The 13,637-nt window shown below is 42.7% G+C and overlaps 1 protein-coding gene across 1 annotated transcript; it reads left to right on the forward strand.

Moving 5' to 3' along the window:
• The first annotated feature begins 10,403 nt into the window (after positions 1-10,403).
• On the forward strand, positions 10,404-13,484 carry LOC111952486 (H/ACA ribonucleoprotein complex subunit 3). The gene is made up of 2 exons (XM_023971200.2): positions 10,404-10,762; positions 12,971-13,484. Exons 1-2 carry the CDS (start codon positions 10,709-10,711, stop codon positions 13,109-13,111), a joined length of 195 nt encoding a protein of 64 aa, XP_023826968.1. The 5' UTR covers positions 10,404-10,708; the 3' UTR covers positions 13,112-13,484.
• Positions 13,485-13,637: the final 153 nt, after the last annotated feature.

The raw sequence follows: 13,637 nt of genomic DNA on the forward strand, positions 1-13,637 counted from the left end.
GTCAATTCCTTTCCCCTATTCTCTGCAGTTTTGCTTTTCCTCTTCTCTCACCATGGGACTTGGCTTTTCTGTCGTCTTTGCCTCGACTCGTTGTTTCACCGTCTCTCTGTTTTCTTTGTCCTTGTTGAGGCTCTTTCAGTATCGCCTTCAGTTTATCAGTGTTAATATTAGGAACAGTAGTCGTRTTGGACTCACACTTTCTCTTCCTCACTGTATGTCTGTTTCCCTTCAGCTTGTTTGTTTTCTAATTTTCGTTGCTTGTCTCCTCCTTTTGACTCTGTTTCTTTTCTGTTCCGTCTTGTATTTGGTTGCTATCACTTTCTCCACCTCTTCTCCTATAACTAGCTACTTCACTTTTTTTCCTTTTTAAAATCTTTTTCCTTTACTCGCTATTTTGAATTTTCTATCCCTGCTCTTCTGTCACCTCAAACTTCAAGAATCTAGGGTTGAACACACACACACACACGGTACATTTCAAATGGCGCCCTGTTTCCCGGCCACATAGTATGTTTGTGACTAAAAACGCAACCATACTGACCATCAATTAAGGTAGACCTACCAATTAGTTGTTTTTACTGATATCAAGTTTGTTTATGAATTAAGTGATTAAAATTCGTAATTCTGTTACCAAATCGAATTACTGCAATTGAATTACCAGTTTGTCCCATTCTCACTTTTCACACTAGAAAATTCCTCATATAGTACACTACTTTTGACCCGAGCCATATGGGCCTCAAGTCAAATGTAGTGCAGAATATAGGGATTCAGGAATAGGGTGCCATTTGTGATGCAGACATTACTTTTTTAACTACTAATAACATCACTGTTTTGACAAGCTATGTGTAAAGTGTGTAATCTCATTTTATTCAGAGTCACTGAAGTCGTGTAAATGGGAATTTCCATGTAAAAGGACCCATGAGCACAAACGTGATGTTCATAGGAGTGTCAAATTGGATTACAAATGAAATCTAAGAGTCTATAATTTTGAGAAATTAAGGCATATACAAATTTGATTTATAGGCTTTGATTTCTTGTCAAACAGATGGAAATACGGGTCTTTGACAACATTTACCAGAAAAGGTCTTAAAGGGTATTAGAAATACAGGAAAACACAATATTGTTTAAGTAATGACCCCTGCCAACTAATATCTACACTTATATTTAGTTTTGGAGAAATTATTTGCCTTGTGCCTTGTAATTCTGTTACCAAAACCCCACATATGTATCTCCCTCATGGGGAGGGAGGATAATGAAAGTTCATAGAAGTAACAAGTAAAGGTAGACCTACCAATTAGTTGTAAACTCAGCAAAAAAAGAAATGTCCTCTCACTGTCAACTGCATTTATTTTCAGCAAACTTAGCATGTGTAAATATTTGTATGAACATAAGATTGAACAAGTTCCACAGACAGAAATGSAATAATGTGTCCCTGAACAAAGGGGGGGTCAAAATTAAAAGTAACAGTCAGTAGCTGGTGTGGCCACCAGCTGCATTAAGTACTGCAGTGCATCTCCTCCTRATGGACTGCACCAGATTTGCCAGTTCTTGCTGTGAGATGTTACCCCACTCTTCCACCAAGGCAAGTTCCCAGACATTTCTGGGGGGAATGACCCTAGCCCTCACCCTCTGATCCAACAGGTCCCAGATGTGTTCAATGGGATTGAGATCTGGGCTCTTCGCTGGCCATGGCAGAACACTGACATTCCTGTCTTGCAGGAAATCACGCACAGAACGAGAAGTATGGCTGGTGTCATTGTGATGCTGGAGGGTCATGTCAGGATGAGCCTACAGGAAGGGTACCACATGAGGGAGGAGGATGTCTTCCCTGTAATGCACAGCATTGAGATTGCCTGCAATGACAACAAGCTCAGTTCAATGAGCCCCAGACCATGACGGACCCTCCACCTCCAAATCGATCCCGCTCCAGAGTACAGGCCTCGGTGTAACGCTCATTCCTTCGACAGTAAACGCGAATCTGACCATCACCCCTGATGAGACAAAACCGCGACTCGTCAGTGAAGAGCACTTTTTGCCAGTCCTGTCTGGTCCAGCGACAGTGGGTTTGTGCCCATAGGCGACGTTGTTGCCGGTGATGTCTGGTGAGGACCTGCCTTACACCAGGCCTACAAGCCCTCAGTCCAGCCTCTCACAGCCTATTGCGGACAGTCTGAGCACTGGTGGAGGGATTGTGCGTTACTGGTGTAACTCGGGCAGTTGTTGTTACCATCCTGTACCTGTCCCGCAGGTATGATGTTCGGATGTACCGATCCTGTGCAGGTGTTGTTACACGTGGTCTGCCACTGCAAGGACGATCAGTTGTCCGTCCTGTCTCCCTGTAGCGCTGTCTTAGGCGTCTCACAGTACGGACATTGCAATTTATTGTCATGGCCACATCTGCAGTCCTCATGCCTCCTTGCAGCATGCCTAAGGCAAGTTCACGCAGATGAGTAGGGACCCTAAGCATCTTTCTTTTGGTGTTTTTCAGAGTCAGTAGAAAGGCCTCTTTAGTGTCCTAAGTTTTCATACCTGTGACCTTAATTGCCTACCGTCTGTAAGCTGTTAGTGTCTTAACAACCGTTCCACAGGTGCATGTTCATTAATTGTTTATGGTTCATTGAACAAGCATGGGAAACAGTGTTTAAACCCTTTACAATGAAGATCTGTGAAGTTATTTGGATTTTTATGAATTGTCTTTGAAAGACAGGGTCCTGATAAAGGGGCGTTTATTTTTTTGCTGAGTTTATTTTACTGAGTTTATGAATTATTAAGTGATTAAAATGTGTAATTCTGTTACCAAATCAAATTACTGCAATTGAAATGGCTACAATGGGGAATCATAGTAGTCACAAACCACAGTTGGGTCAGACACCTGCTACTGTCTGTCCTCCCTTCTACTAGCATACTGTTATGTTCAGGTCATAACTGTTTTCTTTCTCTTTCTGTCGTCTGGGGGTCAAAGCAAGAGTGTAAAACAGTCTGGACAACCCCTCCCTCTCACTCTCTCTCCAGTTAATGACACCTCTCATGGCTCTTACAGGCGACTACCATGACACGTAACACTTACCCTCTTTCCATTTACTGTAACACGCATCCTCACCAACTGAGCACCGACCAACCGACATGGCATCCTTAGACATTGAAAAGTAGTTGAAATTTGGTCCGTTCGCCCTGGCCGGACCAAATCTGAACCAATCATAGACGTCTGTGTTTCAGAAGTTTGGACAGCACAGTAAACTAGAGAACAGTACAGTAAAGAAAAGTTGACCATAGTTCAGTACTGTACAGTCGAGTTAAGTACAGTAGAGCACACTACACTAGAGTATAGTATAATGTACTGTATCTACTTTACTGAACTACTGTACTGAACTCTACTGAGCTTTACTGTGATGTACTGTCCAAACTTGTGAAACATAGATGTCTATGATTGGTTCAGATTTGGTCTGGTCCAGACCAACCAAATGTGGTCTTGTTTGGGTGCGTAGCTCATTAGAATAATAGCCAAATATGCAAAGGAGCATATTTTATTTCTTATTATTGAGTATTAAAACGTACAATCTACTTGCAGTGAAGCCGCTCAACATTTACATTAGATTCAGTAATCTAACAGACTCCCATCCAGAGCGACCCACAGGAGCAACCAGGGTCAGCGCCCTGCTCAACGGCACGTCGACAGATCTCCCACAAGGTCAAAAAACATGTCGCTGGTTAGGGTCCCCATCAGCCACCGGCCCAAGCTCCCCCCACCTTCCCCAACAACCAACAAAATGAACAAAATAAAAAAAAAAGACAAAGGAAAACAACAATACAAAAGACATCAAGGACAACAAAAATCATAACAGCAAGGCCAACTGAATATGTTTGAGTACATGTATGGCACTATTTACATGTGTGTGTGTCCGTGTATGTGCACGGTTGTGCGTTTGAATGAGTGTGTGTATATGCATGTGTACAAACACCTGCGCGGCATCAGCCTCAGGCAAACAGGCATTAGCTGTAACAACGTTGCCCCTCGGTGTCATTCAAACATACTTTTTGTTTTATTTTGGCCTTATTTTTTTACTTTTATCTTTGACTGTCATTATATCCCCCGCCCAGCAACTCCACCCCCACTTGTCTCCAATTACACATCGCAACCCTCAGCTTCCCCCAGCCAATCCCACCTTTCTCTGCTGGCCACCCTCTGCTGATTTTTACGCACCATATATCTTTAAAGTATGCTGTGATGTTTAAAGGAGGATATTGAATATTTCTACTTTTGGGTACCCATTTAGGATACATGAAGAGAATGACATTCATATGCATAATAATGCATTTTTGTATGGTACAGATCAAGAACCCATAATGTAATTCCGTTACTGTAATTCTGTTACCGGATGTAAATCCACCTCACTTACTGTAGTTCAATAACCAAAAGAGATGTTTTCAAAGTTGAGGTGTCATGACAAAGCTAAAAACCCAATTCTTAATGCAGACATATTTGAATTCAGAGCAAATATTGAAGTGTTTGGAAAACATAATCACATAAACTGAGAGATTTGACAGAAATTCTGTTACCATACTTTGCATCTGAACAGTTCTTCCTGTAAATGCGTTTTTGTAAAATGTTCAGTGGGAGTTGTTTAAAATGTGTCCTTGTGCATAGAGCTGTAAGGTTTTGTTAAAGCTGGAATCCTTAATGAAACAATAACAAAGCGGTCATCCCGCCTCGGTTTTGGTAAAAAGCTGAAGGATGTGCCTGGAGAAATGTAACCACTCAAATTCATAGACAGAGCTATGGATGCAAGGACTGACCGTCCATGAAATCAAAATTATATTTTTAACCATGTTTTGAGGCTGTACATTGTTTGTTTACATTTACATTGTTTACAAACATTGGAGTAAAACAATATTTTTAGGTTCTGATCGGGTACGACAGTTGAACTAAGCTCATGAGGCATTTCTAAGTTATACTCTTCAAAAATCAATGGCTAAATATCATTCATTTGCAAGCCCAAAAATGGATAGAGCGACTTAGGATTCTAGCTTTAAACTTTGAAATCAATATTTTTTTGGTCTGGGGGGAGAGCTATATCCAGAAGTGGGCAGCTTGGGATAAGGGTTGAGTGACAGATTATCTTTGAAGGGCCATTAGATATGGATGGAGGCTGCTGAGGCTGTATGGGTGAGAGGTTTGGGACAGGGTGATGTTGAAGGCGTCGCAAGTGGGAGCCTTCAATGACTCTGTCCCTGTCCTTGAGTCAGACTGCAGAGTCACTGCACCTGGTTCTGGTCCGAAGTAAAACACCAGATATGATATAGCCGGAGAAGAGAGATTGGTCTCAGTCTTGAATGTAAGGTCTGTGGCTGGGACTGGCTGTTCTAGCTGTAACAGGACTGTGTCGGATTACCCTTGTGAATGAGGTGGCACAGACTCAAATCCATGATAATCTAAGTGAGGGAGAGGAGCACTAGCCTGTATCTGGACTTGGTTAGACTCTTCGTTTATCTGAATCAGAGGTGGATCTGATACAGACACGGGATTGATCTGACAGTATCTGTGCTAGGTCGGCGTCTGCCTCCCTTGTATCTGAGATCATTCTAATGCAGCCTCTGGGGTTTCATACAGTATATCCAACATACTGTAYCTTTGAAGTTTTTATTTAGTGGGATTTGAGTCAGTGAACATCTCAATCTCTCCCTGCAATAGTACTATTAGAACTAGCCTAGCTGCATAAAAAAACAACTATGTAAGCTATGTAATAAAGCCAACTTTGGTTGGAGACTGGAAAATATGGTGTATTTTTAGCCAGCACTGAACATTTGGACAACTTGAATAGGCTAAAAATAGACTACCATGGCTCCTTCTGTCACTGACGATGATCCAACGTTCTGAGGACAAAAAAAAACCATTCTAACAAGAGAACATTACATGTGATTTAATGATTGACTGAAATAATATTATCCTATGAAAACTCTTTCAAGTATGAGAACTGCAAATAAAACTCAATTTAGGAGATTGTGACAGCCGGTTAAACGGCATCCCTTGACAAGGCAAGAACAAGATGTATGTCAGGAGAAGTGCAGTATTATTGGTATTTTGGACAAAACTACATACATTTTTWAAAAGGCACACGTAGCCCACATATCAATGCATACATACAAATATCTAGGTCAAATAGGGGAGAGGCGTTGTGCCGCGAGGTATTGCTTTATCTGAATTTTTGAAACCAGGTTTGCTGTTTATTTGAGCAATATGAGATGGAAGTTCCATGCAGTAAGAGCTCTATAAAATACTGTACGTTTTCTTGAATTTGTTCTGGATTTGGGGACTATGAAAAGACCCCTGGTGGCATAAGTGTGTGTCAGAGCTGTGTGTAAGTTGACTATGCAAACAATTTGGGATTTTCAACACAATGTTTCTTTTGAAAAGAAGTGATGCAGTCAGTCTACCCTCTGTAAGGAAACTTATACTTGGAATACGGAGGAGGAATGGAGGGAAAAAGAGAGGCAGAGGAGATCTAAGAGAGAGAGAGGAAGGAAGAGGGTGAGCTTGAGTTGGTTAAAAATGGTGGGAAAAGGGGAGATGGTTTGTTAAAGAAGAATGGTAGAAAGTGTAAGCGGAGTGAGTTGAAGACAGGAAAGGAATTGGAAGTGAATGAGGGCGAAGTATTGGAGGTCAAATTGTATTTGTCACATGCACCAAATACAACCTTACAGTGAAATGCTTACTTACAAGCCCTTAACCAACAATGCAGTAAAAAAAATAGATGAGGAAAAGTAAAAGTAACTAATAATTAAAGAGCAGCAGTAAAATAACAGTATCGAGGCTATATACAGGGGGTACCGGTACAGAGTCAATGTGCGGGGACACCGGTTAGTCAAGGTAATTGAGGTAATATGTAAATGTAGGTACAGTTAAAGTGACTGCATAGATAATAAACAGAGAGTAGCAGCAGCGTAAAAGAGGGAGAGGGGCAATGCAAATAGTCTGGTAAGCTATTTGATTAGCTGTTCAGGAGTCTTATGGTTTTGGGGTAGAAGCTGTTAAGAAGCATTTTGGACKTAGACTTGGCACTCCGGTACCGCTTGCTGTGCGGTAGCAGAGAGAACAGTCTATGACTAGGGGGGCTGGAGTCTTTGACATTTTTTAGGGCCTTTCTCTGACACTGCCTGGTTTAGAGGTCCTGGATGGCAGGAAGCTTGGCCCTAGTGATGTACTGGGCCGTACGCACTACCCTCCGTAGTGCCTTCTGGTCGGAGACCGAGCAGTTCCCATACCAGGCAGTGATGCAACTAGTCAGGATGCTCTTGATGGTGCAGCTGTAGATCTTTTTGAGGATCTGAGGACCCATGCCAAATCTTTTTAGGCTTTGTTGTGCCCTCTTCACAACTGTCTTGGTGTGTTTGGACCATGATAGTTTGTTGGTGATGTGGACACCAAGGAACTTGAAGCTTTCAACCTGCTCCACTACGTTGATGAGAATGGGGGCGTGTTCTGTCTTCCTTTTCCTGTTGTCCACAATCGTCTCCTTTGTCTTGATCACGTTGAGGGAGAGGTTGTTGTCCTGGCACCTCACGGCCAGGTCTCTGACCTCCTCCCTATAGGCTGTCTCATCGTTGTCGGTGATCAGGCCTACCACGGTGGGGTTGGAGTCGTGCCTGGCCATGCAGTCATGAGTGAACAGGGAGTACAGGAGGGGACTGAGCACGCACCCCTGAGGGGCCCCCATGTTGAGGATCAGCGTGGCGGATGTTTTGTTACCTACCCTTACCACCTGGGGGCGGACTGTCAGGAAGTCCAAGATCCAGTTGCAGAAGGAGGTGTTTAGTCCCAAGGTCCTTAGCTTAATGATGAGCTTTGAGGGCACTATGGTGTTGAACGCTAAGCTGTAGTCAATGAATAGCATTCTCACATAGGTGTTCCTTTTGTCCAGGTGGGAAAGGGCACTGTGGAGTGCAATAAAGATTGCATCATCTGTGGATCTGTTGGGGCGGTATGCAAATTGGAGTGGGTCTAGGGTTTCTGGGATAATGGTGTTGATGTTGATGTGAGCCAAGACCGGCCTTTCAAAGCACTTGGCTATACATGGCTACAGACATGAGTGCTACGGGTCGGTAGTCATTTAGGCAGGTTTCCTTAGTGTTCTTGGGCACAGGGACTATGGTGGTCTGCTTGAAACATGATTGTATTACAGACTCAGTCAGGGACAGGTTGAAAATGTCAGTGAAGACACTTGCCAGTTGGTCAGCGCATGCTTGGAGTACACGTCCTGGTAATCCGTCTGGCKCTGCGGCCTTGTGAATGTTGACCTGTTTAAAGGTCTTACTCACATTGGCTACGGAGACCGTGATCACACAGTCGTCCGGAACAGCTGATGCTCTCATGCATGTTTCAGTGTTACTTGCCTCGAAGTGAGCATAGAAGTAATTTAGCTCGTGTCACTGGGCAGCTTGCGGCTGTACTTCCCTTTGTTGTCTGTAATAGTTTGCAAGCCCTGCCACATTTGACGAGCGTTGTAGCCGGTGTAGTATGATTCAATATTAGTCCTGTATTTACGCTTTGCCTGTTTGATGGTTCGTTGGAGGGCATAGCGGTATTTCTTATAAGCTTCCTGCTCCTTGAAAGTGGCAGCTCTACTCTTTAGCTCAGTGCAAATGTTGCCGGTAATCCATGGCTTCTGGTAGCGGAATGTAAGTACGGTCACTGTGGGGATGACATCAATGCACTTATTGATGAAGCCAGTGACTGATGTGATGTACTCCTCAATGCCCTTGGAAGAATCCCGGAACATATTCCAATCTGTGCTAACAAAACAGTCCTGTAGCTTAGCATCTGCTTCATCGGACCACTCTTTTATTGACCAAGTCACTGGTATTTCCTGCTTTAGTTTTTGCTTGTAAGCAGGAATCAGGAGGATAGATTTATGGTCAGATTTGCCAAATGGAGGGCTTTGTACGCTTCTCTGTGTGTGGAGTAAAGGTGGTCTTGAGTTTTTTTTTTCTACATTTAATGTGCTGATAGAAATGAGGTAAAAGGGATTTAAGTTTCCCTGCATTTAAGTCCCCGGCCACTAGGAGCGCCGCCTCTTAATGAGCCTTTTCCTGTTTGCTTATGGCCGTATACAGCTCATTGAGTGCGGTCCTAGTGCCAGCATCGGTTTGTGGTGGTAAATAGCCAGCTATGAAGAATATAGATGAAAACTCTCTTGGTAAATAGTGTGGTCTACAGACCGCCACCCCTTGTCTTACCAGAGGCAGCTGTTCTATCCTGACGAAAAAGTGTAAAAACCGCCAGCTGTATGTTATTAATTTCGTTGTTCAGCCACGACTCAGTGAAACATAAGATATTACAGTTTTTAATGTCCCGTTGGTTGGATATACGTGCTCGTAGTTCGTCTATTTTATGATGCAATTATTGTATGTTGGCCAATAGGACCGATGGTAAAGGCATATTACCCACTCGCCGTCGGATCCTTACAAGGGACCCAGATCTATGTCCCCGATATGTCTCCGTCTCTTTCTCCTGCGAATGACGGGTATGAGGGCCTTGTCGGGCGTCTGAAGTAAATCCTTTGCGTCCGACTCGTTTAAGAAAACATTTTCTTCCATTACGGGGTGAGTAATCGGTGTTCTGATATCTAGAAGCTCTTTTCGGTCATATGAGACGGTGGCAGAAGCATTATGTACAAAATAAGTTACAAATAACATGAGAAAACAGACACAATGGCACAATTGGTTATGAGACCGTAAACGGCAGCCGTCTCCTCCGGCGCCATTATTTTAGAGGTGTGGTGTAGTTCTTGGAGCCCGGGGCTTGTACGGAGGGTCAGGATCAAGATGAGTCTGTGACAGTAGGAGTGAAGTTTTGGAAAAAGTGGACCCTTGCTTTTTTGTTGATCCATTTGTGGTTTCAGGGTGGGTGAAAACAGAGTTGGGTGCTGTGGAATCGGTGAGGGTAACCAGAAGTGGTCTTGTGATAATTGTTTGTGTTTCTGCTGGTTAGAGTAGTGCAGAAGTCATATGCTGAGGCAGTGAAGAAAATAGAGAAAGATGGGTCAAGGTGGAGGGATCCTGAGAGGAGTGGTATGAGTAGGGATAAACCAACAAGTGATATGTTTCAGTAAGATTGGATTTTTGGCATTTATAGCAATGGTTATCAACTGTACTGCAAGGATCCGTAAGTCYCAGAAAATAGAGGTTGTGGTGGTAGCTGCAGAGAGGTATTTGGGTGTCTCGAGACTTGARATCAGATGAGTTACATTTTTTGTTATTTTTTTACCTATCTATTTTTTACTTGACACCTATTTTCCTTAAAACTGTGTTGTTGGTTAAGGGCTTGTAAGTAAGCATTTCACTGTAAAGTCTAAACCTGTTGTATTCGGCGCATGTGACAAAGTATGGTATTGTTTTTATTATTATAAATAAAGTGGTGTTAGATGGTAGGGTATTTGTTGTATTTTTTTTCAAGCAAAGGAGTTATACTCCAGTCTAGTAGGTGGCGGTAATGCAACATTTATTGGATGCCAACTAAACCTCATCCAATAAGAAAAAAAAAGATTAGGTTTGTGCAAGAGGCACTTTTTTCCCCTCACGTATATCCGCTTTCAACACTCGGAGGAAAAATAGCACGTGGAGCGCTGAACGCAACAATTAGAGGCACATTTTCTGTAAAATAAAAGTTAACAAGTCCACTTATTTATAACTTACAAAGCACAAGTTATTCGACACGATGTTTCTGCAGTTCTACTTGAACGAGAATGGGGAGAGAGTTTACACTCTGAAGGTAGGTTTAGCTAGCTAACAACTAATTAACTAGCAAGCAAACCCGTTAACAATATTCKATGATGTGGTAACGTTATAGAATCGTGTCCACTCTATGCACATAAGTATTACGTCTGTCTTCTGCGTTGTAAGAAAAGTTTAGCGGAGTGCGTTAATGCATTGTGTTTTTTAGGGAGGTAGGCTAGTTGTGTATCGAAAATAACGCTACCACAATATATCTTAGGGCTTCACCCTAAGAAAAAACGTTCCATTTAACAAAGCCATGTATTTACTATATAGAAACTCTACTTGACATATGTGAAATGTGTCCCTCGCTATCAAATAAACGTCTGAATCCAACTTTTGTCAGAAAAGCACCATATTCATGTCGAGTTAAACAGCGGGCTGCCATTAGACCATGCACTTCACGTGACAAATCCTACCATGAAATCTACCACCGTCTACTCAACACAGCAGGAATATGGTGCGGTTCGGACAGAAGTTGGATTCAGCTGTTTATTTGATAGCGAAGCACACATTTCACTGTACGTCTGGTAGAGAGTTGCAAGATATTATATATATATGCCCTTTTTTGCCTGGAAACTTTTTGGGAGTGAAGCTGGCTATATTGTGGTATGGGTTATTTGTAGAGGGAGTCCAACCAATACAAAGACTCCCGATGTTGTCTCCAACGTTAAGCGGTAGGCAGTCAAGCAGGGCGACAGGTGAACCACTATCCGGGTTAGAGACCACTAACGCTCAGATTCAATCTCCTATTCACCAGCTCTGCAAGCATTGTCAAAATACGTTCGTTGATCATATGGAGTTTTGCTGAGAAACTATGCTCATGTACTCATGTTAAGGCCAATATGRACTGCCCAAAACATATACAAGCAACCCCAAAAAAATCCTATTCAGCATCTCCTTACAAGCCACGCACAGGTCGAAAACAGCTCCGGTACATACTGGCCGTAACAGGAGTAAATTTAAGCTAGTATTTGGTGACAAGCAAACATATTTTGAAATTAACGTTACAACGCTTTGCAGAGCTGGTGAATGGGAGTTTCAATTTGAGTTTTCTGGGCATTAGAGGTCTCTAATGCACAGATTAGCCTAGCGTTAAGACCATTGGGCCCATAGAAATATAATTCATTCTATTTCTCTGGTTGGGCAAGTAACTAAAAGGTCACTAGTTCAAATCCCAGAGGTGGTAAGGTGAAAAATGTGTTTCTGTGCCCTTGAGTAAGGCACTTAACCCCTAAGTGCTCCAGGGTCGCCATTGATAATGTCAGACGCTGGCTGTGAACTGAACCAGTACCTGGGCTTGAGGAGACTGACGCCCAGTACCCTTAAATTCAAAGTCCCATTAACTAGCTCTGCAAATGTTTTAATGTCCACATACGTTCGGGCTTTAACCAAAATATGGAGTTCCGCAGAGCCGCTATCGTCATTACTGCGGTTACGCAGGGTATGTACTTTCAAAACATGTCTCAATAAAATCAATGATACTTTCAGGATACAGTACTGTAGCTGGATCAGCTGACTTGTGTGTGGTAGTAATGAGTGATTTTATTGCCAGTGCCGAAGGTAGATAATTTGCATCCGCACTTGGCCATAAACAATACATTTTTATTTAGACCATTTTTGGAAGCACATACCATGCGTAACTGCAGTAATTATGATAGTTGCTGTGCGAAGCTCCATATTTTGGTGAGCGCCGAACATATTTTGACGTTATATGTTTACGGAGCTGGTTAATGGGACTTTGAATTGAAGGATCCTGTGCATCAGAGGAGATCTCGTCTCCTCAAGCACAGATACTGGTTCAGCTGTGAACCCACTCTCCGAAAGGTCTCTGAGTTGGGATATGCAAAAAACACGTTAATACAAACTTGTACATGTGTGAAATAGGACAAATATAAACACCCACCTAATTATTACTTGTATATGGTGTTATTCTTATTGTAGCTAGTTCCTGATTGTAACTGTGTTCTTAGGTCCTGCTTAGATGGCATCTCTAAACATCAACTAATGATGCAATTCATAACCTTCTCAGAGGTGGTCCACCTATTCAAACTTTACATCCCKAAAAAATTCTGGCCCTACAGCTTCTGTAGAAAATGGGCCTGTCCAACCCTGTAACGTTGTGACAAGCTATACTCGGCTACTTGTTCATGCTATCTCTTTTCTTGTCATATGTTTCTCCTCTCGTCACCCTGTGACCAAACAGAAGGTGGATCTATTGGGCCAGCCCACCAGCTCTGCCCATCCCGCCCGCTTCTCGCCCGACGACAAGTTCTCCCGGCACCGGGTAACCCTGAAGAAACGCTTCGGCCTCCTCCTCACCCAGCAGCCCAGACCAGTTCTGTGATTGAAGCATGGATGACAACTATTGTGCCTGATTCACCCTCCAGGGCCGACCCGAACCGTAGACCTACTGCGTTGGCTTGGATATTTTCTTTGTACGTTGTCCTTTCTAGCATGGTTACAGCTAAACAGTACAGCTCAGCATGGCCCTAAAGTGTGATTCAGGCTTTGATTTATCATCAATTGATTTAAGAGGCTCGCTGCACAATTGTTTGAGACGTATGGGCCCAGAGGATGTATGTCTAGGGGCTAGCCTGAGAAATCTGCTTATGAAAATCTCAGGCTGGCTCCTATATAGGCTATTTGCCCTGCCAGAATGTAATTTCTAAATTGAGTTTTTATTTCTGTGTGTATACAGAACACATCATTTTGGACATGAAGTGCTTTATGTGATTCTCCTAATCCATATGAATGTGGTTTCAGAGCTGTCAAAATCAACTGTTCAATTAACATGTGTACTAGTGTCAATACTTTTCTGAGGATATTTGTTTTGGAGATGGAGAATAAATTAAATGTGAGAACTACTCTTG

This window comes from Salvelinus sp. IW2-2015, linkage group LG3 (assembly GCF_002910315.2).
Source record: "Salvelinus sp. IW2-2015 linkage group LG3, ASM291031v2, whole genome shotgun sequence".
Taxonomy (NCBI): Eukaryota; Metazoa; Chordata; class Actinopteri; order Salmoniformes; family Salmonidae; genus Salvelinus; species Salvelinus sp. IW2-2015.

Excerpts from the sequence above, each read along its gene's own strand:
- LOC111952486 (XM_023971200.2), top strand. The coding sequence starts at position 10,709 with ATGTTTCTGCAGTTCTACTTGAACGAGAATGGGGAGAGAGTTTACACT. Across the intron at positions 10,763-12,970 it reads AGAGAGTTTACACTCTGAAG|AAGGTGGATCTATTGGGCCA; the intron begins GTAGGTTTAGCT and ends GTGACCAAACAG.